A 27,272-nucleotide genomic window follows, 5' to 3' on the forward strand; every position below is an offset into this window, starting at 1 on the left:
TAAGAGATCACATAACAGCAAACTAGTCTTATCAGAAAGTGGCAGCTTCTCTAATTCTATTCTATATTATTCTATTCTGGACAGGTGATCTTGATGTCAGTATGGAACCTTTAATACAGATACATATTAAATGTCATTTAAGCTTGATACCAATCAAGAGGTCAATCAAAAAACATTCTAAAATTTAAAAAATAGAATTTAGAATTTAAATGATTACTTAACAGTTGATTTATTCTTACAAAGATTAGGCACATCTTAAGACTAGCCAAAAGACAGTTCGCATTCCCTCTCTTGTGTATGTATATATTTATATATTATACTAAAACATACAACTCCTCTGCCTAAGCCTCCCAAAACAAACCAACCTACATTAAAACACATCATTAAGGTTGCAAAGTCAAGCATTCAGAGTTAGGCAATGCCAGAACTAAGGTTGTCTGTGTAGGCACCTGGCATGGAAAATTTCAGGCTAAACAGTTAAAGTTTGGCAAAGTTACAAGCAACTGAAAACAGGGTCCTATAGTGGGAAGTGTCAGGCCTTCCTATAGTAAAGAGAGACTGTGCCAGTGGGTATTCTCTCAAGATGGGGAGAATAAAGGCTGTTTTATGTTGGCTTAGCCAGTGTAAAGTAACCACAATGCACTTATGCACGATGCCCTACATTTCTACTTTACACTCAGATACGCAAAGAAAAGATTACGGAGGATGTATGTGGATGGATATTACATTAGCAATATATAAATATAAAATCCTTAGATACATTAGTATTGTCTGTTTTGGAGTTGTCGTTTATAGAAGGAAGGGCTCTTTGCTGTTTGCTGTGATTGAGTTTCTATTGTGTGCTGTAATTTTAAGAGGTCATGTTGGAACAGGTTGGTGCATTTCACTTTTTACAAAGAAAACATTAATCACACAAGAGTCTTAAAATTTGTTTCCAGTTAAAAAAGAAAAGGAGTACTTGTGGCACCTTAGAGACTAACAAATTTATTTGAGCATAAGCTTTCGTGAGCTACAACTCACTTCATCGGATGCATTCGGTGGATCCACTGAATGCATCTGATGAAGTGAGTTGTAGCTCACGAAAGCTTATGCTCAAATAAATTTGTTAGTCTCTACGGTGCCACAAGTACTCCTTTTCTTTTTGCGAATACAGACTAAAACGGCTGCTACTCTGAAACCTGTCAGTTAAAAAAGAGCCACTGGTTTATTTGCTTGCTGAAGCTAAGCTTTCAAGCAGGTTAATCATTTCCTTCTCTTCTGAGAATGCCTTCCATTGCCTGATGGCTTCCCACTACTGCCAAGGTGCTTCTGTTCAGAGCTGCTTCTGTCTCATCAGGACAAGAAATAGTGAGTCAGATGTCAGCTGATGTAAACCGGCATAGCTCTATTGAAATCAGTTGAAGCAAAACACATTGTGGTGTACTGAAATGTGACTATGACTTCTCACTTCATAGACTTATCACTTCTGGATTTAATTTTAAACTACTTAGGGGCTAGCCTAGTCAGGTACCCTACACTGCAAGACACACTAGTTCACATAGGGTAAAGTTCTCCTGTGGCTTGGAGATCTAGCATGAGACCCTCAGCACCACAGTGCTTAGCTGCTACACAGAGATGGTATGGGGGCTTTTCTGAGTGGCTAGAGGAGGTGCCTATACCTGTCTCTTTGTACGTGCAGCGTCTGGGAAGAAAGGAAGCGATGGTCTAGTGGTCAGATCCTGGGGATGGGATGTGGCTGTCAGGAGCTCTCAATTTCTAACTTGAATACTGACCTGATGTGTGTTCTTGAGCAAGTCTCTTAAACTCTGTGCCTCATTTTCATGCCTCAGTAATATGTTAACAGTTACTTCCCCAGAAATCAGAACTAAATGGTTAATATTTGTACAGTGCTTTGAAAATGTAATGTTCTACTATATGTCTCTGTGCTAATTATTGTCGGGTATCATGGTACTTGATGGCATCATGGCAAATTTGCCCAGTAAGAATAAAATTAAAAGTTATGTAGAATTACAGAAAGTAGGAATAAAATCACTCTTTTAGACTTGTCAGTGAAATTAGATACACAATTTCTAAATGTCAATGAACATAGGTTTCTAAAAATGCCAGTTTGTTCTGATCCTTTCAGACAGTTTCTTTTATAAGCTCAGCCAGCTTCTGGAAAGCCTGCAATGAAAAAATAAAAAGAGAAAAAGTTTGAATTGACATAATACTGATAGAAGTAACTAACACAGTGACCACTGATATCAAACTGTTAATAATCACTCTATTCTACAGCTTTTCCATGTACATTTTGTTCAGAACACTATGTCTACAAGACATTTCAGCAATATTTCACAAAGTATGTATGTGTGTATGTATATATATATATATACACACACACACACACACACACACACACACCACAACACCCTTTCCTCACCAGTGCACACTGATTTGAGAATTTGACCTTCAAGGCATAGCTGGATTTGACCAGTTTGCAATGGCTTGATGAGCTGGTACTTTTGCCTCCTGGTTGCTGTCTTATGCTTCAGAATTTAAGCATTAAGGCAATTGTCAGTATCAGAAAATATGTTTTCATAGTGTGTCAAGCATTTGCTTAGTGATAATATGGTGACATTGTTCTGCAGTAAACAAAGCACCAACCAGTGAAGAGAGAGAGAGAGAGAGAGGAAGGAATATGCCACTACTCCGGCAGATTGGGTCAGTCTCAAACTAGTCTAGTTGTCAAGGAGAAGTATGATCATATTTGCAATTCTTGTGTCTTGGATAGCACAATAAATGTGTTAGAAAGCAAAATAAGATTCCCTTCTTGAGAAATACACGTAGAAGTACTGAAGTATGTAAAAAAAGTTGAGGGTTGATTTTCCTTTCTTTACCCTAAAATTGAATTAGCAGCCACAAATCTTGCTCAGTCTTCTAAAACTGAAAACATGGTGCAGATTCTCTCTATGCTGCTTTTCTAAATCACATTTTGTATCTATTAAAGCAAGGTACCCAGAGAGTGCTTTATAATACACAATGCATAAATAACCCATGGAACTCACAACCACTAGGCATTAGTGATCACAAACTTAAGAGGCTTTAGAAAAGAATTGGATATTTCTGTGATTAATAAGAACCATCATAGTTATAGTTGATAACAAAAGACATAGATGGGATATTAACTCTCCCATGTCAGGGCATAAGCCAACCTCTAAATGATCGTAGCTGGGAACAAACTTCCCCTGTGGGCTGACTATTTTGTAATTTTCCACCATAGGGCTCTTGCATTGTCTTTTGAATCATCTAAACTGGTCACTGTTGGAGACAGATAGAAGTAAGGATGGGGCATTGGTTCAGGTGCTAGTCTGGGATTTGGGAGAATTGGGTTCATTTCCCTGCTGCATCACAAACATCCTGTGTGACCTTGGACAAGTCGTTTAGTCTCTCTGTGCTTCAGCATCCCTAGTTTAAAATGGGATAATGTTCACCTAACAGAGGTATTGTGAGGAAAAATATGTTATAGATTGTGAAATGCTTTGGCATGACAATAACGGGGGCCATATTAGTATTTAGACAGGATTCTAACTAATCATCAAGCAATGACATACATACTCGCTCATCTACTGGCTGTTAACCGTTCAGTAAATTACTTTGTACTTTAAGGTATCCTTGTTACCTGCCTTTCTTCCCATCATCTCTCTTCAATTTTGCATGATTCATTCCACCATTCAAAATAAACAGAGTTGATTATGTTGCATAATTTGGAGAGAATTTTAAATGTGATTATGGGGTAAACAACACTGGATATTATAATGTTAGGCAGTGGTTCACAGTGGGCAGGAAAAGGGGGACAAGAGTATTGAACTTGCTACTCATCTGTACATCCACCAGAATGCATTGTAAATTTAAAAGCTTAGATGAGACAGACTCAGTATCAGAAAACAAATAACCATCTTAACAGAGGAAAAAGAAAATCAATTTTTTGCAGCAGTTAGGAAGAAGACTGTGATTTATACTCACCTACAACTGTGTGTGTATGGATCTGTGGTTGATACATGAATGGGAATTTTATGCACACAGATCAAGAGGACAACTTACACTTAAATTAGAATTTTGGTCCCAATGGGTCTAGTAAATAATCAAACTTTTAAAATGAGACTTGAGCTAATGACTTTCCATAAAATAAATGATAGTTCTACTTTGGTAGAAATGCAAGAAAAAGGGTCTTCAAGTCCAATAGTAGTCTGCATGCAAACAACAAATTCACATGAATAATAGAATCTAGTCATGTAAGTCGCCCCTGTGATGTACAACACCACCAGTTACACTCACCTGATCCATCTGGTCTGGAGAAGCAAAAGAATAGGAAGCTCTGAAATAGGGAGTAGGAGCTGAGCTATCAAAGCTAAATGATTGTCCAGGAACCAAAGACACCTAAGAAAGATGTTACTGACTTTAATGTTTTGAATGCAAGGAAGTTTGAGAGGATGGCATGTAAAATAGGATCATTACGCTATCCCATATCATAAACTGTTTATAGTTATACCAAGTGTATCCCATTTTAGACATAGCTAATAGGCAGAAAAGACAACTAGTATCAAACTGGGGAATTCTTTGCTTCTGTATCTAGTAAAATCTAAAGGCCATATTCAGCCTGCACTGAATGAATATAGCTCCCCTGGGGTGATAAACAAGGTGTAAATTACGTGTCAGGTGCGAGTTAGTCAGAAAACAAATGTAAGTTGTGAACTTCAAGCTGTGCTAAACTTGGATTTGTAGTAACTGGGTATTCAGCAGTTGTGCAGCAAACTGAATAACATACGCGTATAGGACCAAGAAAGCAGGGGGTTGGGGGTAGGAGTAACAGGCAGAGCAAATACAGCAAGGTGTGAGAAAAATCAGATCAGCCACGAAATTTAGCTATGTCCACAACATTCCCAAAGTTCCTATGGTCAAATTTTGCTTAAGTGTAACTGACTATAACTCTCATTGACTTCAATGAAGATTATATCCTCTTGTGCCAGAAGTTGAACTTGGCCCTACAGAATTTGAAATTAGAAATATCACCCGTTTTTGACTAGCTTCTGACATGAGATCATTTACAACAGTATAGCATCATTTACAACACTGGTGAATTTGGTCTGGTGTTTTAAGGAGGTGGCATTTGTGGTCTGTTAGGGGGAGGAAGTGGGGATAGTAGGGGTCTGCATAAAATGGAGGGTTACATAGAGTGACCAGATGTTCTGATTTTATAGGGACAGTCCCGATATTTGGGGCTTTTTTTTTATAAGGACTCCTATTAGCCCCCCATCCCCATAACGATTTTTCACACTTGCTGTCTGGTCACCCTAGGGCTATGTGACAATATAATAGCGGAGCAGAATGGATGCTGGCCTTTAAAAAGACGGTAAGTTTCGTCCTTGTGATTGTAAAGTGATCTATATTGATCATGAGTAGGACAGCGTACAGTTTTGCATCGGAAGAAAATTAAGACAACAGCTTGATTACAGGAATGATGGGCTCCTGTACAAAACTATAAGCTAGTCAGATAACAAAGAGTAGTTGCAGCTAAGCTTTTTGGACTTCAGAGCACTTTTTCACATTTTACAATTTTTTTGCAAGTTTTCTCTGAAGAATTTCTGCAACCCATTTCAAATTATCTGATGTTTAAAAAGGAAAAAAGCATTTATCAGTGTGTTCTGTTTTGTTTTCTAATTATCAATAGAGACAAATGATTATCAGTTTCTTGTAACTTGGTATTTATACTCTCTATACACATACATTTAAAGTGAAATCCTGGCTTCTTTGAAGTTGAATAGCAAGACTCCCATTGACTTCAATGGGGACAGGATTTCATCTCTGGTGTTCAGATCACTATGAAAATTATGCAAGTAAAGTACATGGAAATGGCCACAGTGTTTCTAGGCGCTGCATTGCTGTTACTATCATCATGATGGCATATATAACATACTGTACATCTTATATGTGGAATTTTAATGTAACAATTGTAATATGGCTAAAGATTAAAATCCCAGTTCTACCCTGAGAACAAGGCATTTAGACCCCAATGCTTGTGCAGAGCTGCACTGAAGTAATTGGGAATCACATGGGTGTGGGTAGTGCTTGCTGCAGGACTGGGGCCTAATGCATTTTTCGGTGCATATTTTAGTTTGAAGTGTGACTATTCTTTGTGGCCAGTCTCTGTTCTTACATCATGTAATGCCGTTTTATTGAATTAGAAACAACTTTCCAAAGGAAAATAAAATGTTAGTGTTGTGAACAACAGGTCAAACCCAGCTCCCATTTGTTATAATGTGATCCCATCACTTCAGCTACTAAAATTTTATTCTTTAATGACCTGTTAAGAAAACATCACCCGAGTAACAACTAATTCAGTAACAAATAGTCAGAATAACAGACATGGTTCCATTCCAAATAAAGTTTACATTATTTTAAAGCTGTTTCCTATCATTAGGTCTTTTCCTACCCCTCTCTCCAAAGCATTTTCCATGATCATCTGGTATGTATCAGAAATTCCCTTGATCTTAATCCATAAAAATATTCCAGCAGTAGGGACGTACCACTCTGCCAAACCTGTAAATAAAATATGGACATTGAATAAAAGTACATCTTGCATCTGTAATGAAAACACCAAAATGAGAATATTGCCATTGATATCAATAGGGACAGGATTTCACCCATAGTATTATATAGAGTTTACTCCATCAGCTTTTTTGCAGCACTGATTTGCATGAAGACCTTGCCCTTTACACAGGTATCCAAGCAGTTACCTGTTCCATGCCTTTCCTTGGGGTCAAAGCTATATTTTTCTAATCAGTAAATGCTCCAGATAAGTCAGATACTCAGTTCAGTTTACCTTAACTAAAGTAAAATCTATTGGCAACTTAACAGTAATAGAAAACCATAAAATAAAGCAAAGGTTCGTTAAACAGAAACACATGACAGACAATACAATGTAGAGTGTCAGCAGATTGCTGTGTTTTGTAACCATTAGTGCCAAAGTTATCTGGACTTACAGCATAGGAGTAGTTTGCATAGTCTCTCACACTGAAAGTGCTGTCTCTAGCATTACATGCCCTTCCAGAGGAAATAGTCCTCACAGAGAGTGTGTTTGTATGTAACCTCCCACCTTTTGACAAAAGGTCTCCCCAGCTTCATTTGTTGACGTTTGCTTTCCTCAGTATAGTTAATTTAATGGTAGGCTGTAAACTCATTAACAATGAGGCAAAGAACATTCAGTTTCTGATGTCAGCTTATGTTAGGTAAGGTCTTCCTGTTACCAGCATACATAGAATCATAGAAATGTAGGACTGGAACAGACCTCGATAAGTCAGCTCGTCCAGACCCCTGCACTGAGGCAGGATTACGTATTATGTGGACCATCCCTTTCAGGTGTTTGTCTAACCTGTTTTTAAAAACCCTCAGTGACAGAGATTCCACAGCCTCCCCAGGTTATTTGTCCTGGTGCTTTTTTTCCCCCTTAAACTGGCTTCCGATGCAGTCTTACCTACTAATTCTCTGAGCTGGCTAATGTCTGCCTTTTTTGAAGTCCATTGTGTTTATTCTGCTGTTTTTCCTTCTGACTGTTCCTTAGAATCATGAACTCTGTCATGATCACTTTCACCCAAGCTGTCGTCCATCTTCAAATTCTCAACCAGTTCCTCCTTATGTGTCAGAATCAAATCTAGAGCAGCTTTACCCCTAGTCACTTTTTCCACCTTCTGTAATAAAAAGTTGTCTCCAATGCGTTCCAAGAATGTGTTGGATAATCTGTACCCTGCTGTATTGTTACACGCTGGGTAGTTGAAATCCCCCATCACCACCAAGTCCTGTGCTTTGGATGATTTTGTTAGTTCTTTATAAAAAGCCCTATTCACCTTTTATGTCTGGTTAGGTGGTCTAGAGTAGACTCCCTACTAGGACATCTCCCTTGGCCACTTGGGTAATATAATTATCCCCTGAAAGATTTACTGCTTGGCAGTTCCTGCGTTCTTGTTCATTACCTGCTTCTCTGCATTGTTAAAGAACCTAAACAACATCTTGAGGTAGACCTAGGTTGCCTGGCCATTTTGTGTGGCAGCTTACTTCCAAACACAGACAGTAAAACACAAAACCACCCCCCTGCCCCCTGTGTAATAATACACTTTTCACCTGTCTCTCAAGAAAATAGATGAGAATTAATTTAATGTTGTGAATGCAGTCCTAAACATATGAATTATTGGAGACAATCAAACATCTTGTTAACTAGAGTTTCCTTTTACTGTAGCTCTGAAAATTGAAGTTACAAATAGACGGCTGGGTACTTGAGATGTGTCCCAAAGGAAAGTGAATGACAATGTCTGTAGCTTGATCAGGAGTGGTTATTACAGGTTTAAATCCTGTACTGTACAATAAGTCATTGACTAGAAAATCATGCGTTGAAGGGAAGGAAACACACACAATACACCTGACATAACAGAAGATTCAGATATATACAAGTGAGTAGGAACATCTGGGTTTAGTTGTGGGAGGCTCATCAGCCTTCTGCATGTGATGCGGGATCCACTGAGTGGTGCAATTGTGTCAGTACAGTGATCAGTCAAATCCACTGCGCTTTGTATAGCGAGGGAGCAACCACAGCCGTAAGTCATATGTGCACAAGCCCCCAGCCTGAAAATCTACACTGCAGTACTTCAGCCCAAGGACAAGTAGTTCCAGCAGCACCCTGGTTCATATGCTTCTACAATCATGTAGGTCACACATGCCAAATGCCTGGCAGGCAGGATGCAGTAACATATTGGCAACTGGACAAACACAATCTTTCCCTGCTCTTGTTCAATGTATATGAGTAAGGCACTCATATTTAGTAAGTATATCTCTAAGGCAGATTGTGAGGTGCTATAGGCTTCTGGCCATCAGTGTAATATTGGTGACACTCAGCTTTGTGTCTTATTTTCATTAGGCCTAAATGGAAGTGTGTCCCTATTCATCAAGTGCATGTTAGAGAAGTGGCTGTGGATGATAAAATTGATCTGGTTTATGTATATTCTGCTCTGCCTGGATAAAATGGAAGCGATGCTCTGTTGGCAGGGGCAAAACATTTTGAGGAGATATGTATTACAATTTTTGAAGCTGTGAGAGATCTAAGCCCTAGTTATTTTACAAATCACGTCTCCCTCTAAACCTTGCCTTTGGGTTGGTGAGAACACTTCCACTGTTTGATCACAGGAGCCCACGTCTGCAATTTGCACCCACTGGAAATCCAGCTGACCCAACCTGGAAACATTTGGAAAGAATCAGAAAAAGGCATCTTTGTTCAGGCTTTCTACTAATGGGAGGCATTGGAATTTACCTTTACAGTCTCACTGCTGGTATCCTCCTGTTTCATGGCTTGATAGCTATGAGGGGCACTGAGTTTATGCTCCCATTGGGGAAATGGTTCTTTGCTGGTCTAAACTATGTAAAGTGCACCCAGATACTACTGTGATGGTGCCTTGTATGTATATTTAACAATCATTTTTCTGCTAATTTGACTTTTCCAGAATTTAAAATATAATCTTTTCTATGCTGTGTGTTTGTGGAATTAATTGCTGATCATGTTATGCAAAAACAACAACCCAGGCAGTTTCCATATTCACTCTTTCCACCATGCTTCTTGATTATATGGTCAATGTCTACAACAGACTAGTTTTTATTCCGTTTTAATTTTTCCTCTTCTCAGTTACAGTTTAGCTTCCCTTTTTAAAGTCTTCCTGAAGCTCAGGTAATAAACAAACAGACATGACAACCTAATGATATTGAGATTACTAGACCATAAACATTACATAACTTTTACCTTATGTAGCCTTTCTGGTTATTTTCCCAGAATGAAGTCTAGAATATGCTCTGATCTTACAGCATAAGTGGAAATGTCTAGAGATCCAGGGTAATGGAGCTGCTAGCACCAGAGCATGATGGGGAATGGTTCTCCTATCCCATGAATTTTCACAGTTTCAGAAAAATTTCCCCTTCCACTTTGAGACTAAACTGAGAAAGAGTGAATATAAAAGGCCCTATGAAGTATAAGATCTGAAAATTGTTTTACTTCACATAGCAGGTACAGGAAAAACTGTATTATGCCAAGTGGTCTTTTTTATTATAGGTGGAACTGGCAGTGACCCCTATAGTTAATGCTTCTGTTCAAGGCTGGCCTTATAGGTGGGTGACATGGGCAACCGTCCAGGTCGCCATGGTAAGCGGGGCACTGTGGCCAAGAGGCAAGGAACAGGGTGGGCCTGGGGTGTGAGGTCATGGAAAGGAGCTCGGGGCAATGCGTGGGAGAGACAGCGGGGAGCGGGAGTGGGGAGCCTGGGAAGTCAGTGGGGGCCATGGGGGATGAGTGGGGAGTATGGGGAGGCAGAAGGGGCCAGGGGTGATGGGAGGCCAGGGAGACAGCGGGGGCCAGGGATGCCAAAATACAAGTTTTCCCAGGGTGCCATTTTCCCTGCGGCTGGCCCTGCTTCTATTATAAGCCTGAGGGGCTTCTTTTACTTACATGCTGGCAGCAGTGGTCCCCAAGGAACTGTCTGGCACTCCAGAATAGCCAGAACCCTCCCAGCCACATCCCCAACCCCAGTCTGCCCCTTTTTTCCTAAGGTGCACATGCTGGCATGCTGCTGTGCCGCAGGCTGTATGAGTGTGTGTGTGTGTGTATGTATGTGTGCTGTTTCACTGGCCATCAGTCACCAGGGAATTCCCTTTCCACTGGGGATATGCTTTGGTTGGGAGATCCAGATGGTTTCTGGCCCACTGATTTCTTCAGAGTGGAGTAAAGGTGCCAGGATTCAGTCCAGAGTTCGGACTATAAATTCTGCCCCAACCTTTGCTGTGGAAATTGTTTGCAGGATCAGAAAGATGGTCCTCAGTCAGTTTAAACCCAGCTATTTTATGTCAAAAAAACCTTTCTTTGTCTATTGTTTCTGGAACCAGTTTGAACCAGTACATGCAAACCTCCACAGGAGGTAGTACCTCTCTGGAGCTATTTACATCTGAGTGATTCACCTTACTCACTCCTGTGAAGGGGCATGCCCTCACACTGACAAAGAGGAGACTAACGAGCTCCTCTGGGCCTGTTCAACGGCAATGAGGTGCATCTACAAGGTTTGTTCTGGAGTTGGGGGCGGTTAAAGGGGAAAACTGGCCAGAGGCAGGGGTGGTGAATAGGATGAAGACTGCTCTTTCTCAGACAGCCAAGACAGTCTTGCTGTATCTTTGTGGAGTGGCCATCTCTCTGAACTTGTAGTCTGTATCCACTTTCTTCTCTATTCCCCGCCACATTGAGTGAAGCATTCCTCAGAAACATCATTAAATCAACCTTGCCAAGTTTCTGAGCTTTCCCATAAGAATCTACATTATGGCCTTTACGTAATGCAGCTGATAAATAGGAGTTGGAATCAGAACTGAAAGGTGAGTCAATGAATAGCAGAACATAGAGGCTAGGTAATACCAATCAATGTGTGCACCTTTACTCTGCTCTACATTTTCTTTTTTATAAACCAACTGCTCTCGTCATCCCCTCTGTTGTTTAGTGGGAGGTAACTTATCTGATGTAAACCAGATTTCAAACCAATGTAAAGTGTACACACGCAAAGTTGCTTGGCTTAACTAAATAAATGCAATATTGCACCTTTAGTTAAAATGGTGAAACTTTGGCATGTTCACAAGCTCTAAGTTAAACGTTATCCTGGTCTTTGAGTTTCTGCCCTACCATCTATCTATCTGTGGTGTTCCAGGGCTATCTGGATATCCATTAACACCACTAGATTGGTGTTCATGAGTGTGTGTTGCATTCACTGACCTTTTAACCACTTGTCTGCTGCTGCAAGCATTCCATCTCTCTGGGTCCTGTAGAATTCCATTACCCTGGAAGCAAATAAGTAAGTTATTTTAAAGAACGGTGGGGACATGAGTCAGTCATACAATTATTAAATACTACCTTGTATGTAACTCAGCAACAGTTTCATTGGAAATCAATGCTACTCTGGATCACTCTCCTTATCAATATGGTTTTCTACATTTCAATTTTTTATGTAAGTAAGTAAATAAAATAACCTAGCAAAGACAACTCAGGAAGGAGGACTTGTAAAGCCTGACTCTGAACTCTCTCAACCATCATGAGTTTGAAAGTTTGACTTGGATATTATTTGTTACCCACTATACTTAAGAAAGACCATGAAAACAAGGAGCAGATAGTAAAAACCCAGTGGTGAACAATGGAGCAGTGAGCAGGTAATGAGAAAAATAGAGACATTCTGAAGAGTGGATTTTCTAAAATGGAAAAAATAACTATGGCAGATACATTGTACAGCCTGTAGCAGCATAACTTTGGGGTAAGGAACAGCCTTCTGTGTCCAGTCTAGGGCCTTATCCAATGTGCACTGAAGACAATGTGGTTTTTTCCATTGACTTCAATGGGCCCTGGAGCAGACCTATATAACATAGGATTATCTTTAGCTAGAAAAAAATTTTTTTTAAGTCTCATGAAAGGTTCAATATATCAGAAAATGGTACAAAGGATTAGTGGATGGTTGCCTTCAACAAATAAAGCTCAGAATTGCCTTCTTTTTGTGGATTCATGACTTGATCATAAATGGAGATTTAATGTGGTTGGCAGGAGGTTTAATATAGACTTTATTAATCGTAATAATAATATATAGCACTTATGTAGCATTTTTTTATACATGGATCTCAGGCAACTTTTCAAGAGTAGGAATAATATCCCGATTTATAGATGAGGAAACTCAGGCACAGAATGTTTAAGTGACTTCCCCGAGCAGCAGTAGAGCTGGGAATAGAACCCAGGTATGAAATAAAAACAATCACAAACTACAGTACTATATTACCTGTCTGCATGCTCCAGCAAACCCTTTTGCCCCCATTTGTGAAGAAGTTCTGATGTTAGGATCTATGTGAGAGAGAGAGAGGAAAATGTCCAAGTTAATGTCATAACCTAAATGCCATAGAGCCAGTTCTGCAAAGCCCATTGACTTCAGTGACGGTCCCTGTAAGTGAGAGTTCCACAGCTGTACTGGGCTTATAGCCATTCACTTTTCAAAATTGTCCTCATTTCCACTACTACTAGCTGAATGACATGACTGTTAAATTCTGCCCTCAGTGACATCCATTGTTCAGGCATAATGGAGTGCAGAATTTTGTCCATGATGTATAACGCCAGTCGCATGCTGAGCAGGTCCTGTGTCTAAAGCAGAGGGCTGAAGGTGAGGTGATCTGGCTTCTAATCTCACCTGTACCACATGTCTTATGCGACCTTGGTCAAGTTACTAAAGCTTTTCTGTGCCTCAATTTACAATCTTTAGAATATAGCTAGTAGTACTAATGTTGCAGAGGCTGAATGCATTACTCTCTGTAAAAAGATTCTCTGTTAGAAAGTGCTTTGTGTGGCACCCATCACTTCGTGTACCTATATACAGCTGGACAATATAACTCCTGACTCCAAGCACAGCAGGATGCACACATCATTGATGAATGCATCCCTGAGAAGCAAGTGGTGTAGGCTCACTTACATACATATGGGTGTTTTTCTGCTATTTCTCCTGCTGTGCTGTATGGAGAGCAGGATCAAGCACTTAGTTTTTAAAAACAGTCTGGTCAAATAATTGTGTAACTGTGCAATGGCACTTGCCTGTGTAAAAGTGCTGGTGTGCATCGTTGAACTCTGCATATGCAGAATCACTCTGTCAATAAGAGGTTTGGGGCCTGTTAAAAAGCCTAATCTCAACCTAGGGGAGAGAAAAAGCATTAATACAAAGATGTACAGTCCACTAATGTTACATGGGTTCAGCATTACCCTTTGTTAGTATCTGATTGATAGATCACTAAATTTGTGGTGCGTGAATCTTGACCAAATCCAATTGTTCAGTTCTATTATGCATCGTCTAAAGCAGTTCGGTTTGATATATTTATAAAGAGCACAACACAAAATAAAATAAATACAAAAGAAATTAGCACATACATAGGGATAGAATTTAAGGCTCTGTTGACAGGCTGAGGGACAATGTCTCATGGGAGCGCACAGGGTTAAATGATAAAAAGCGGCTGATTGAGAGCAGAGGATTCCCAAAACAACAGACTTATTTGCAGAGTTAAAGCAATGACAGGGTACTTGTTGCTGGCCATTCAAAACTCAGCCAAAAAAAGGACAGCTCCTAATATCCTAAGGAATTTAGAGAGGGAAAAAGTGTCAAAAGCAGCTTTGATGTTTAGGAAAATGGAGAAGACACGGGGCCCTAAAGAGTGCTTCACAGGGTTTGGCACAAAGAAAAGAAACTGGGGGGGTTTTTTGTACAGCAATTCTTTGTACATAAGGGCACTCTAATGAGCTGCTCATCCTCAGCTGAGCTTTATGGCATAGCCAAAGTTTGTTTTACAGCATGTGACATTCTAGTTTCAAAATATTTTTGCAGCAATAAAAGTAAAAGATTTGAGACTCTTAAATCAGAGCTGTGTAGAGGGAACGATAATGTTTTCATAAAATGGCACATATCACACAGTATTTTGAAATTGGACTTACCCAGCAGAGATAATTTTAGAAAAAGTGTCACATCTGATCACTCGACCATCAACATCCATTGACAGAAATGTTGGTGCCTTAGTCTTTAAATATAAAAAAGAAGCTTATTATGGCCCTTATTTTATTGTGAGGTAATGATTTATGATACTAGAATATGACTCACTTTTGTCAACAAGAAAACAATGGACTTGTTTGTGACTGGCTTTGTGGCAATGAGCACAGCAAGCAACTTCTTTTTCCTTGTGCCCATCCCTGAGCAGGGGCCGGTACAAAGTGATAAGAGTGGGCACTGTATTAAGCTAGTGCAAGCGGTGGCATAAAGTCTCCACAAAGGGCTAGGGAGCAGCAGGATAAGAGCAGGACCTGGGATGAATCTATGTTAACCATTCTCCTCCACATTACTTTAGCCAACTGTTATGACTGGGTCAAGTGGTGGGTGGAGTGGTGCATTTTGTACCTTGTTAAAGTGTGGGTGTGCTCCCACTGTAGGGTGTGCTCCTCTGGAGTGAGTGCTATGGTCTGAACCTTTCTTAACCATAGACTTGGTATGGCACCATGGGATAGCACTGTATCCATCTGTATGTACACACACACATTTACACCCTTTCTGTACAGGTGCAAACACCCATGTACACACTTAAGCAGTTCTAACGCCTACATGTGTGCAATGTTGGGTTTTTGCACCCACATAAGGACAAGTGGGTTTCACATTCTAACATTAGCAAGCACTTGGGTGTTAGACTATTTCAAATGTGTATCCATGCATTTGCCCCAACTTTCCTGTCATGCTAAAGAAAATTTAAGGTGAATCATATTTTGGGCCTCTAACATTTGACAGTGCACATTTTAATAAATGTCTTTAACTGCTGAACAACTGATCTGCAACTCTTTCTGTGTAGGAAAACATAATAGTAGTCCAGTTGAAACCTGAGATTCTCTGTCTGCCAAAACATATTTAAAATGCAAGATGTTTGATTGTTGGGTACAGTAGTCACCTAAACATTTTTATTTAAACTTGGACAGCTGAAAATGTATTTCTCCTTGTCAAAGTGACAGCGTGTGTGACAGGAATACAAATAAGCACAAGTGAATACTTACCTTTTCAAACTGAAGAAAATAATATGGATCATCTTCTATTATAAGGAAATTATAACATCTTGCAAGCTAAAGAGAGGCCAAATTAAAAAAAAAGAGGAACAGGTCTTGAAACTGTCAATTATTTGCTGCAATTATTAGGTGATATTTTAGTATACAGAAGAAGACAGTGGTGTGATCTCTGACAACAGGGTAAATGACTGAGTGGCTCACTGGAGCTATCATTATCTATGCCACTAGGTGTAGGCCATGTAGGATGACAAGGACCAGAAATAGACATATTTGCAGTTGGGGTCTTCTATAATTTCAACATGTTGGGGAAAATATTCTAGTTCTGTATTATAAATTGGTTAATAGCAAATAAAATGTTCTCTCTTTATGAAAACTCTGATGATGTCAGGTTCCAGCTGAATACCTGGTATATCTTCTTCTTGCAGTCAGCAGTCAATGAGGTTCCAGCTGGATTACTACCATTTGGAACGGTGTAGAGGAACTTGGGGAGATTGTTGTTTTGCTTTTTTGCGTCTTCTGGTCTCCACCTGGAAAGAATTTCTTTCAGAGCTTCTGGAATAATACCGTGCTTGTCGGTCGGGACTTTGATAATGTTACAGCCCAGTGGTTTCAGCTGTTAATAGAAAGAAGACAGACATGACACACAATCTGGTAGCCCAATCAGCAGTTCAGAAATAGTCAGTGAGGCCACAGAACTTCTGTGTATGCTTCATCAAAATAATTAAAAATTTTTTACCTTAAATTTGATCTGAAATGGGAAATTGTGGAACTTAGATTGTTTGAAGTCAGTCAATCTTAAATGCACATTACAAAACCACTGATCCCAATTAATGGTCCAACACTCAGCTACATATGTAAAAACAATGTATTTGATTGCTTAATAGAACTAACTCCTTCCGCATAAAAAAGATATTACACAGCTATCCCATGCAACAAGCTAACTGAATGCAACAATTAAGGTAAAGAAATGACATGCAAAAGTCTGAAAAATTCCAAAAGTGAGGTTCCTACTATAAGTTATTTGCATTACTTGTGTATATACATACATGTACATATAGATAATATGACAACACACACATGTAATGCAAGTAAGTTACAGTGGGAACCTGATTTTTGTATTTGGTTAGTTTTTTTGCATGGGATATCTTACTTGGGTAAAAAGTTGCTGGTTCTGTTGGGATGTCAAATAAATGTATATTTTATGTAGGAGCATTAGTTGTGTAGCTGTTTCCAGGGATCTCTAGAAGGATTACCAAACTCCTCAATACACTCGTCACAGTGTTTTGTTATGCACTAGGCACTCAAGGCACTAGGATCCCTAGCTATCATATAATGAAGAGTGCCTTGCAGTGTGATGGCATTCTTTGCCTCAGTGCAGCCTGATGCAGCCGTACATTTCATGGAAAACTTTTCAAGGCTCAGATAGTCATATAAAAGAACACCAGAAATTGCAAAGTCATTTTCCAAAGGCCAAGCTTCACTTGTGCATTCATCATGCTTTTGCAAGTGCATACATGTATGTGCCCACACTTGGTAGCTGGAAACACCTGTGTCCACACTTTGTCAGGGTAGATACAATGATTTTTTTGTGAAAACTTTGTTATTTAAATTGGAAATTTTTGATGTTGCTGTTTTTAAAATTGTTTTTCTCTTTTAAAATAAACATGTCTAAAATGAAATCTGAATTTAATACAAAATATGTTGAGGCTTGAACTTGTTATAATTTAGCTGTAAATGTGAAGCATGTTTTGAGAAGAGAAGTTTATGTACCCAGAATGTAAAGGTGGTTTTGTTTAATAAACCTAAATGTTATAGGCTGTTTTGTGTGTTTTAATTAAATCCCAGTTACTATCCTAATGCAGCTTGACATAAATCATGAGGAGAAGTTAATTATCTGGTAAATAAGCAAATAAGTCACCGTTTTCTAACATACTTAAAATGTAGAGTTAAGAATCTGAAAATATAAAGCTATATAATTGCTTAAGTAAATGTGTGTACTTACAATGTACAAAAATATGTAGCAAAAATATGTACCAAATCTAGTGTAAAGGATCTACTTAGTTGTAAATCAACATGTTTTAATGGTTATATCAACCCCTGAGAATTAACCTTTCTTTAGGAAATAACTGAATTTCAAAGTTGATTAAAGTTAGTTATTTAAACGGAGGCTTTCCATTGGGTGATATAAATCAATCCACCCTGCTTCAATAGTCAAAAACCTGTTTACATGTGTTAAAATTACACCTTCAAAATCCATTGGCCTTGAAAGCCAAGTGAATGCACATGTTGCATATGCCTTGTTTTGTATGTGCACAGGTGGAGGCCTGAGAGAGATACATTCAGAATGTACCCACGGCTACTGAAATAAACAGATCTGTCTCTGGTGCAATGTATAGCTCTCCAGATATCCATAGATGTGTCCCACATGTGATGCATACTTAAATCAGTGAGAGAAATCACATACTGCAAACTTTCCCTCTTCATCTTGACTTTAGGATGAACTTTGCACTGCTTTGCAGACATAACCAATACTCACTGCTGACAGAGTTCCAGAGTAGCTGGGGTCTTCTAAAAGGACATTATCTCCAGGATTGACAAGCATATCAAACACCTGCCCAATAAGAATAATTTCTTTTACAACAGTCTGACCTTTCCTCCTGAATATTATACACATTGCTGTACACTCTGGTTGGATTGTTTGTATTGATTACATCAACGGCTCTCAACCTTTCCAGACTACTGTACCCCTTTCAGGAGTCTGATTTGTCCTGCATACCCCCAAGTTTCACCTCACTTAAAAATGACTTGTTTTCAAAATCAGACATGAAAATACAAAAGTGTCACAGCACACTATCACTGAAAAATTGCTTACTTTCTCATTTTTACCATACAATTATAAAATAAGTCAACTGGAATAGAAATAGAAACCAAGACCTGTTTACCTTATTCATGCATATAACCTTCACTCACACAAGTTATCCTATGATTTTAATCAGGCTACTGCTGTGAATAAGGCAAGTACAAACAGAATCTGAGCATGAAATCCTGGCCCCATGGAAGCCAATGGAAATTTTGCAATTGACTTCAACAGGGCCAGGATTTCACCCATGCTGGATAATTTTTCCCTTGTATAAAAGATGTATAATAAACTAGCACTTTTTCAATTCAAAATTAGTTGCTTAAGTGAAAACATGTTGAAAGCTTTTGTGCCATTGAACAAAAAATTTAATAAATTAAACACACTTCTTCATACAATAGCAGATCTGTGTTTATTAATATTTCAGTGTTAGGGGAAGGTTATATTACTTGAAATGGAGTGAAGGGAATCAACCAAGGGCTATGTTCCCTGTGAACTAAACTTTGAAGATATAATTAATAAACTATATAGTTTATGTAGCATTGCCATGCAAGTACTAATTCTCTTTTCAGTCTTACTTTAGACAAGCCGTCCTGGCTGCCAGTGGTGATACATATCTCCATTTGGCCCTGATCAGGACTGTACTTGGCAGTGGGAGGATTGTGGAGACTCATCTGTAAATCCTTTAGCCAGGACAACAACTCTGGAATTCTGAAACAAAAGTTTCATTCCTTTATTCTTCATTTGTATCCATAACACTTTATAAACTACAGAGACATTTACTCAGACGCGTTCCTTTGCAGCCATGATGCAACATGATTTCTGAAAAATCTGTGTGTAGCTGGATTATGGATCAAATCCTGAAGTGCTTACTTTAGAGGCTGATCCTGCACATCCTTACTATCATTATTAGTTCTTACTCTTATAAGTAGTTCCATCATTGACTTAAATGAAACTGTGTATCAGTTAAAGACTACAGGATCAGTTCTCAGTTTTCATTAAGGCAAACAGTCATGGATTTAAATGAACCTGTTGTTTCATATGACAGTTTGCAGTTGGTGAACTGGTTAGGGTACCTCAGATAAGTGTTCAGAAATGAAAACCAAAGAAGGATGAAATTTGGAATGAAACATTTTCCTATTAAAAGAGGGGGTTGTTGAAATTTTCCACAGGAAAAGAAAACTTCCTTAAGAATTATCTGTCAGCAAAATTGAAATGAAGTATTTTGTGTCAGGTCAGGTGAATGTTAATTTCTGTGTCTGCCTATGTCACCATGGTACCTGATAGGAGCTGTATTTTTAGGCCCCTCATGCCCCTATTCTCCCTAATAGGACAGGCTTCCTTGCCAGACTCCATCTTTCAGGATTCATCACAATCTCGCCCTGTGGCTGAATCCAAACAGAAAAAATTCAGAATGTTTCATTCTGTGAAAAGGTTAAATATTTTGACTTTTGTGCCCAATTTGTAATGAAAACATTGAAATATCAGAATTCCCCATGGAGCAGAAATTCTGTATTTTGATTGGCTCAGTCCTTACAATAAAAAAACAGTCTGGATAATGAATTATCGAATAATGAATTATTGAAAAATGATTTGAAAAATGAACAGTGAACCAGTTTACATTGAAGATTAAAATTCAATCACTTAACTCATTCTCTTCAAGTATATGGGTATTGTATTAAAAAGATCAGCTCTTTTTATTAATCTTTGACCTGATACCAAATTGATTCAGAAATGTCACGTCGCTTTTGAAAACTACCCTTCTGTGGTGGAATACTGGAGGGCTCTCTTCATCAATGCCTCTCCAATTTCAATAGTGGTTCCATCTTCAATAGTGAAACTTGCTGTTTTAAATGGGAAATAGTTAGGATTTGGCATGCCTCCAGAGATCATGATTACTGAGGGTTTCTTCTCTGCAAAATGACCTGTAGTGAACATAAGGAAGAAATCATCCATTGGAGATTGCACACTGCAAGGAATAGAGAATGCACTCTTACAGGGTGTTTAACTCTATTAAATAAATTATAGTCAAATGTTAAAGTAAATATATGGTGCCCTTGATTCATGGTGACATACATTGTTTTCCTGTGAGAACAATACTTCTCATTTTTTCTCTCTTGCTCAGTATTTATTTTCTAAAGGTTTTTGCTTGCTGCAAGTAAATAAAAATGTCATGTTTTTGTGAAGAGTTGTAGAAAAGCCAATACCATCTAGTTTTTGACAAATTGTCAGTTATGATTTGGACATACATGAAATATTAGCTATAAAGTATTAGAGATGGACTGAGTTGCTAAATTTGGATGTAGGTTTGAACTTCTCTAGAATCTGAAAGCATCTCATGTCTGGGGTTTGGTTTAGTCCCTTCTCTACTAATTTCTAGATGGATGATCTTACTCTTCTAAAGTTACAAAGGACAACTGTGTGAAGGCTGACTTGGGAATGGAACATTTTCATTTACTAACTGCTGTCAGAAGCTACTGTAGTTGAAGCTACTGTCTGTCGAGGTAGTTTAGCACAAACTTTTTGAAATAAACTGTAGGCATCTCTTTGGATTACATGTTTCATGATACTCTCCACGTTTTAAGCATGGAAAAAGAAGGATCTAATACACCACCACAATTTTGTTAAGTAAGTGTCACTTTAGTAATGAGACTTTCTGTGTGAATACTGTAAAAGAAGAGTTTACATTATTACCTTTCAGTACTTTTCCAGTAAAAAATAAATTGCTTCCTATTAGTTCAGTTTATTTGGTGCTCCAAAATCAGCCAAATTATGCCAAATTTAAAGCGCTCTTCACCCACAAAAACCCAATTCCAGAGGTAACTGTGGATGTCTCTTACTATCCTATATAGTCCTAGAACTATAGAATGAATGAATGTTTCAGTTTCTCTGCCTTGAGTCACACTGACTTCCATTGGATGATTTAAAGCTTGAGATGAAAATTTCACTTGCCTGATAACAGCACCCTACAAAAACTTTAAAAATACCTCAAGTAGTATCCTAGTCACTACCCTCAAAACTTTTGGATGTAACTCCCAATGTTCAGCTGAGTTATCCCGGTTGATCACAGAAAAGAAGCCAATAGTACATGGAAGACATCAATCAGGTAAGGGGAAATATTTTGTACTCACTTGTCAATCTTATAAGATTTTCCTCTCTTGCTGCACTTACTGCTGAGAGAAACTGTGAGTAATCCATGCTGGTGATACAAGCAGCACCCTAGTTCTCTGGGTCTATCAGGCAATTGGTATAGAAAAGAAAACAAAAGGAAAGCATTTTACTCTTCAGTGCGTGTCTGATTTGTTTTCTAAATGCAATGAATAATAATGCAATGTTTAGCTTCTGCCTTCTTGGTTGTTCCACTGTTTATGCTAACTTTGAAAAAAAAAGAAAAAATCCCCTTGCAGAATACTTTTACAGAACGGTCATTAGTTCCAGGGGCTACATACAAATGTTAAACAAAGAAATGACTGGATCCTTTAGCCTCATTACCCAGCTTTTTATAGACATCATGTTTCTTTGGCAGGTTTATTACTTCATGAAGAGGTTTGGGAAGATTTTAGACTGGATCTTGGGTTTCCCCTAAACGGGGATTCTGTCCCTTATATCTGGGACTGATTCCTTACAGCTGGAGGCAGCGGGGTGTGTGTGTGCTGTTTGTGCCTCTTTGAGTGCAACTAAGGAGGTTTAGGCATCTGAAGAAGTGAGGTTTTTACCCACGAAAGCTTATGCTCAAATAAATCCGTTAGTCTTTAAGGTGCCACCAGACTCCTTGTTCTTTTTGTGGATACAGAGTAACACGGCTACCCTCTGATAAGGAGGTTTAGGTTCCATAATGTTAGGGGCAGGGTAAGAAAGGGACCTTGCTGGATTTAGAATGCCTAGTGAGAGTCTGTTGTTCAGAAGCTGGGGTTACTCTTTGTGGTTGTGTTACAGTTGGCCCATTAGAGTGTGTTTAATGTTTGTGTGCATGTCTGGGAAAATGTGGAGGCACTTCTGACATGGTACCATTTAAGGCAGCTTGTACTTCCTAAGGGAGACGAGAAGTGCATTTGTCTTTCACCACTTTGTCTTACTAAGGACCACAACCATCAGTTTCCCACCAGAGCTTCAAAAGGAGCTCATTTTCGCTTTGTTCTAGATGGCAAAATAAAATTGGAACCATCCTCCAAGGCCTGATCCTCTCTCTACTCCCCAGCCTACCTTTCCTAATAAAATATGTCTAATATTTGTATTTTATTTTATTGAATGACCATTTTGGAGAGAAATGAGATGTCCTAAGACAGCTTTCTATCTATGCCCAGAAGGAAGTAACATAGTTATTTTTCACTTCACTTTTTACTTTTATAAAACATTACAGGACTTATCTGAACATTTAGCACCAATATCTCTTTTACTTGGATTATATGTTCTATAAATCAAAACATGTTTTCTACCTGTTACTATACCATGAACATCGCAATAGCAGTTGCATTGCTAAGTGTTATGGTCCATGCGCTAGTGCTACGCCCAATCAGGGAGAGGGGGCACAGTGCAGATTAGAACAGCCCTAACCTGGGCCCCAGCTGCAGTGATCTCTATGAGCTATTGTCACTGCAGAATAACTAGTTATAGTAATGTCCTGGCCATGGCCGACCCTAGACCAAATGGCACCCCAGGCAAGAAGAATCTTCGCTGCCTCCCCTCCATTTGTTAAACTTTTGCATACCTTACAGCACCCCAAGCATGGGTCGCCTGCCCCAAAATTGGGCCCTGATGCTGGCCATGCCCTCAGCATGCCTTGGAATGTCCCAGTCACACCTCTGCTGTTGTGTTGGGGCTCCTGCAGGACCTGGCATAGAGTTTATTGGGGAGGCCTTCTATACAAGATAAACCCTGGGAGGCTTTGCAATACTTTTGTCACCTTCTTCTGGTGTAGAAGACACACAGTGCAAACTAGAATTCCCCTTATAGGCTTGTTCCTGCAGGCTAGACATAGACATTGAAGCACCTCCCTTATAATACCTCTGTGGAAAAGAAGAACCTGCTAAAGAACTGTTCTGGAAAAATTCAGTCACTGAGACAGGAAGGTAGTAAAAATGATTGGAAAATAGTTTATGGCAAGATAGACAGACCTAAATAGCAAGTCAGGAATAGACTGGAGAAATAGAGGTAGAAGTGAAGAAAACACTAAGGAACACATCCTCAGTTGGTGAAAATTTCACCAGCTGAGGATCTGCCAGTAGGAGCTGAAGAAAATTACAGTGAAGTCTGTAGCCAGTATACAGTATGCTGTTTTTTAGAAAATTATTACTAAGGAGGGTAAATGAGAAGCAACTTCCAGACAACATTACTAATGGAGATTTTCCCCAAAGGGTCAATATTATCGAGTGGGCTATCTTGGGAATTTGTTGAGAGTCTTGATTTAAAAAAAACAAACAAACATGTCCACTACTTATTTAAGATAACTACAACACTTAAAAATGTGACGTAACAAAAATGAAAGAAATTACAATTTTAAAAACAAAGTTTTAATGATTTAGAAATAAAACTTACCAACAGGGATGTGGAGTAGGAAAAGAGACCAGAGAATCAGTAGGGTCTTCAGAAGAGGCATCCCTTCAGCAGTCAAACACAAAGTAGTAATAATTAATTAATTATAATAAAACCCAATGATATTTACTCCTAATATGGTTACAAGAAAATATACAATAATCTCATAGTTCCTCATACTCACACTCTCTTTCACATCACCAGTGTGCTTCAGACTTTACCCAAAGAGTTATTTTGAAATTACTGTAAATTATTTACCAAGGAAAATCACCTTTGCCACCTTTGTCCAGCTTGTCCTCATCCATCCCTCCACGAACACAAGTCGACATCACACCATTCTATTTTGCTGCGAGCACGTTCTTTCCATGTCTGTCCAAAGAGTTTTGTCATGGGATCAGCCCAGTGTTTTTGGTCTGCCCAGCGGTCACTTGAGGTCTCTGGGGATCCAGTCATTGATGCGGGTTGTCCACCTATTGTTTTGCCTGCGGACTACATGACCCACACATCTTCGCTTTGTGTCATATATCGCCTGCACTACATCAGTCACCTCTGTACGCCTTCTGATCTCCTCATTCAGTATGTGATCACAAAGCAATATCTTACACATTCGCCTTTCCATTGCTTTCTGGGTGACAGCGAATTTTTCTTCCTCTGCTTTTGTCATTGACCAGCTTTCTGCTCCATATATAATTGCTGGCAGAACAGTGGAGTTAAACAGTTCTTTCCTTTCTTCATAGGCAGCTCAGCATCCATTAGAGATGTCTTTATTTTGTTGAAACTAGCCCACCATGCCTTTCGCCTCTTACTGCATTCCCCTTCAAATGAGTTGTCTCTGCTCAGCTGCTGACCCAGGTAAACATATTTGTCGACCTCTTTGATTTCTTTCCCATTTACAGTGATGATTCCTTCTGCACAATGCTCATTCTGCATCCACTTAGTCTTCGGCATGTTCACTTCCAACCTGATATCATGCGAACGCGTTTGCAGTTGATGCAATTTGTTTTCCAGTTCTGCTGTGTCCTTTGCCAGTATTACACAGTCATCAGTGAAGAGAATATGCGTTAACTGTTCTCCATCAATTCTGATTTCTTATTCCCAGTTCAATTTCTTGCACAGTGACTCCAGTACTGCTGCAAACAGCTTTGGTGAGATTGTGTAGCCTTGTCTGACTGCTCTGCATATAGTAATAATGCAGGGGACATTGAGTAATATCTCTGTCAAGCAATTGCAGTTAATTTCTTCCAGCAGGTCGATGTACCTCAGGTTGATTCCGATTTCATTGAGTGTGTTGAGTAAAGCGTTAATCTCTACCAAGTCAAATGCCTTTTTGTAGTCGACAAATGCAGTACATAATGGTACTTTGTATTCCTTGCATTTTTCGATGAGCTCCCAAACTGAGTGGATGTTATCAATTGTTGAATACCCTGAGTGGAAACCACCTTGTTCTCTGCTTTTGTGCATTTCAAGATCCTTCTTAATCTGATTGAGTATAATGTGGGTAAAGTCTTTATAGACTTGGGAGAGGAGTGTGATTGGATGGTAGTTGCTCAGTTCTTCTGGATCACCTTTCTTCATCAATAGTATTGTTTTTGATTTCTTCCATGCATCTGGAACAAGCCTGCTATTGATGTAGATGGTGAACCGTTGCACCAATGCTTTGAAGAGAGTATCTTCTTTTGCTTTGAGATATTCTGGCCAAACATCATCCACGCCTGGACTCTTCCCTCTCTGAATGTTACGAACTGCGTATTCAATTTCTTCCCACATCACGTCGGGAACTTCTTCTGTAACCTGCTGCTTTGACGATGTATGCTGGACATTGACATACAAGAAATAGAGGTCATTGTAGAACTTTGTACATATATCATTCATCTTGCTCTTTTCCAATGTCCTTTCACCATTTTCATCTTTCAGCGTTGCCAGGATAATCTGTTTCAGCCTAACATCTCTTTCTACCTTCTTCAGACTCTCATTCTTTTCAGCTGCCTCTCTCAATTTCTTCTTTCTAAAGTCTTCGTAGTCTTCTTTGATCTTCACTTGGATTTCTTTGCACAGTGTTCTGTATTCTTCGCCCATTTTTCCTTCTAATTTAATGTGTGCCCTCCTTGCCATCAAATTCACAGTTTTCTCGCTGACCCTCTGCTTGCGTCCCAGCATTTTCAATGCCTTTGCCTTTTTAGCTAATGAGATTATCTGTGAGATTGAACTCTTCGTAGTCCTCATCAATGTCCTTGTTGACCTTATATTCGAGGTCCATTTCACTTACTTTCTGTGCAAATGCCTCTCCATTGAAGGGCTATTTTTGCTTCGGTTTCTGGCTTCTCTTAACTCAATCTTTGTAGACATTGTCAATGCATAGTTGTGAGCGCAATTTATAATGGTCTGAGCCCATGAAAATGATTCGTTCTCCTATTGTCACTACATTATTGAAGATTCTTCTAGTATCCGTCATTACATAATCAATCTGATTCAGTATGACTCCATGCGGCCTTTTCCATGTCCACTGCTGACACTGTTCTTTTTGAAATATCGTGTTCATTATGTGGAAATGGTTCATCTCTGCAAATGCAACCAGACATGCTCCGGGATCATTTCTTACACCTTTACCAAATTTTCCCATGTACTTTTTATTCTCATTTTCCTTTCCACCTACTATTGCATTGAAGTCCCCTTGGATAATTGTGTAGGTGGATCTTTTCTGCATTACCTCCTCCAGCTCTTTGTAGAAAGGTTCCATTTCTTCGTCTTCCACTTGCTGCATGGGAGCATACACTTGAATAATTTTAATCGTTCTCCTTTGTTTTGTCTGACATGTGAGAACTGCTATCAAGGGTGATATGATATCACAGCCGACTATCTTTGGAACTGTTTCTTTCCTGACAATGAATCCAACACCTCCAGTCCTTGCTCTATTGTCAAATGATCTTCCAAGGAAAGTATTCCTGAAAATAAGCTCTTCTCAGAAAAAGGAGCCCTGACTTTGAAACTCCTAATATAACCAAAAGCATTTTTAAACATAGGTTTACAACCAAATGAGTAGGTAAAGAAAATGTAATGGGATGAAAAAGGATGTTGTTCTGTATTCATAATACAGTTATGTTGAAGTGGGATTGTTCATCCGTTGCAAATATATGATTTAAAACATATAAAAGAGAATATAAAATTAATAAATATCTACAGGCATGTGTGATGACGTCAGTTAAAAAAAAAGTGAAAAGAATGAGC

The 27,272-nt window shown here is 39.0% G+C and overlaps 1 protein-coding gene across 10 annotated transcripts; it reads right to left on the reverse strand.

Annotated features, from left to right (window-relative positions):
* Positions 1-1,189: 1,189 nt before the first annotated feature.
* On the reverse strand, positions 1,190-27,138 carry LOC119855318 (kynurenine/alpha-aminoadipate aminotransferase, mitochondrial-like). Of its 10 annotated transcripts, none has more exons than XM_043513383.1 (15): positions 26,755-27,138; positions 24,051-24,113; positions 21,652-21,748; positions 20,275-20,445; positions 19,094-19,226; positions 18,195-18,269; positions 16,062-16,271; positions 15,650-15,715; positions 14,552-14,634; positions 13,664-13,760; positions 12,864-12,925; positions 11,819-11,883; positions 6,470-6,576; positions 4,315-4,416; positions 1,190-2,163 (listed from the first exon to the last, which is right to left on the reverse strand). In XM_043513383.1, the coding sequence occupies exons 3-15, from the start codon at positions 21,711-21,713 to the stop codon at positions 2,122-2,124; spliced, it is 1,275 nt and encodes a 424-aa protein (XP_043369318.1). In that variant the 5' UTR covers positions 21,714-21,748; positions 24,051-24,113; positions 26,755-27,138; the 3' UTR covers positions 1,190-2,121. The 10 variants fall into 10 exon arrangements, 9 of the variants coding, with proteins under 9 accessions (XP_043369318.1, XP_043369319.1, XP_043369317.1 ...); XM_043513384.1 differs by lacking the exon at positions 26,755-27,138 and adding an exon at positions 24,328-24,359; XM_043513382.1 differs by lacking the exon at positions 26,755-27,138 and adding an exon at positions 24,232-24,311.
* Positions 27,139-27,272: the final 134 nt, after the last annotated feature.

This window comes from Dermochelys coriacea, chromosome 4 (genome assembly GCF_009764565.3).
Source record: "Dermochelys coriacea isolate rDerCor1 chromosome 4, rDerCor1.pri.v4, whole genome shotgun sequence".
Classification (NCBI taxonomy): Eukaryota; Metazoa; Chordata; order Testudines; family Dermochelyidae; genus Dermochelys; species Dermochelys coriacea.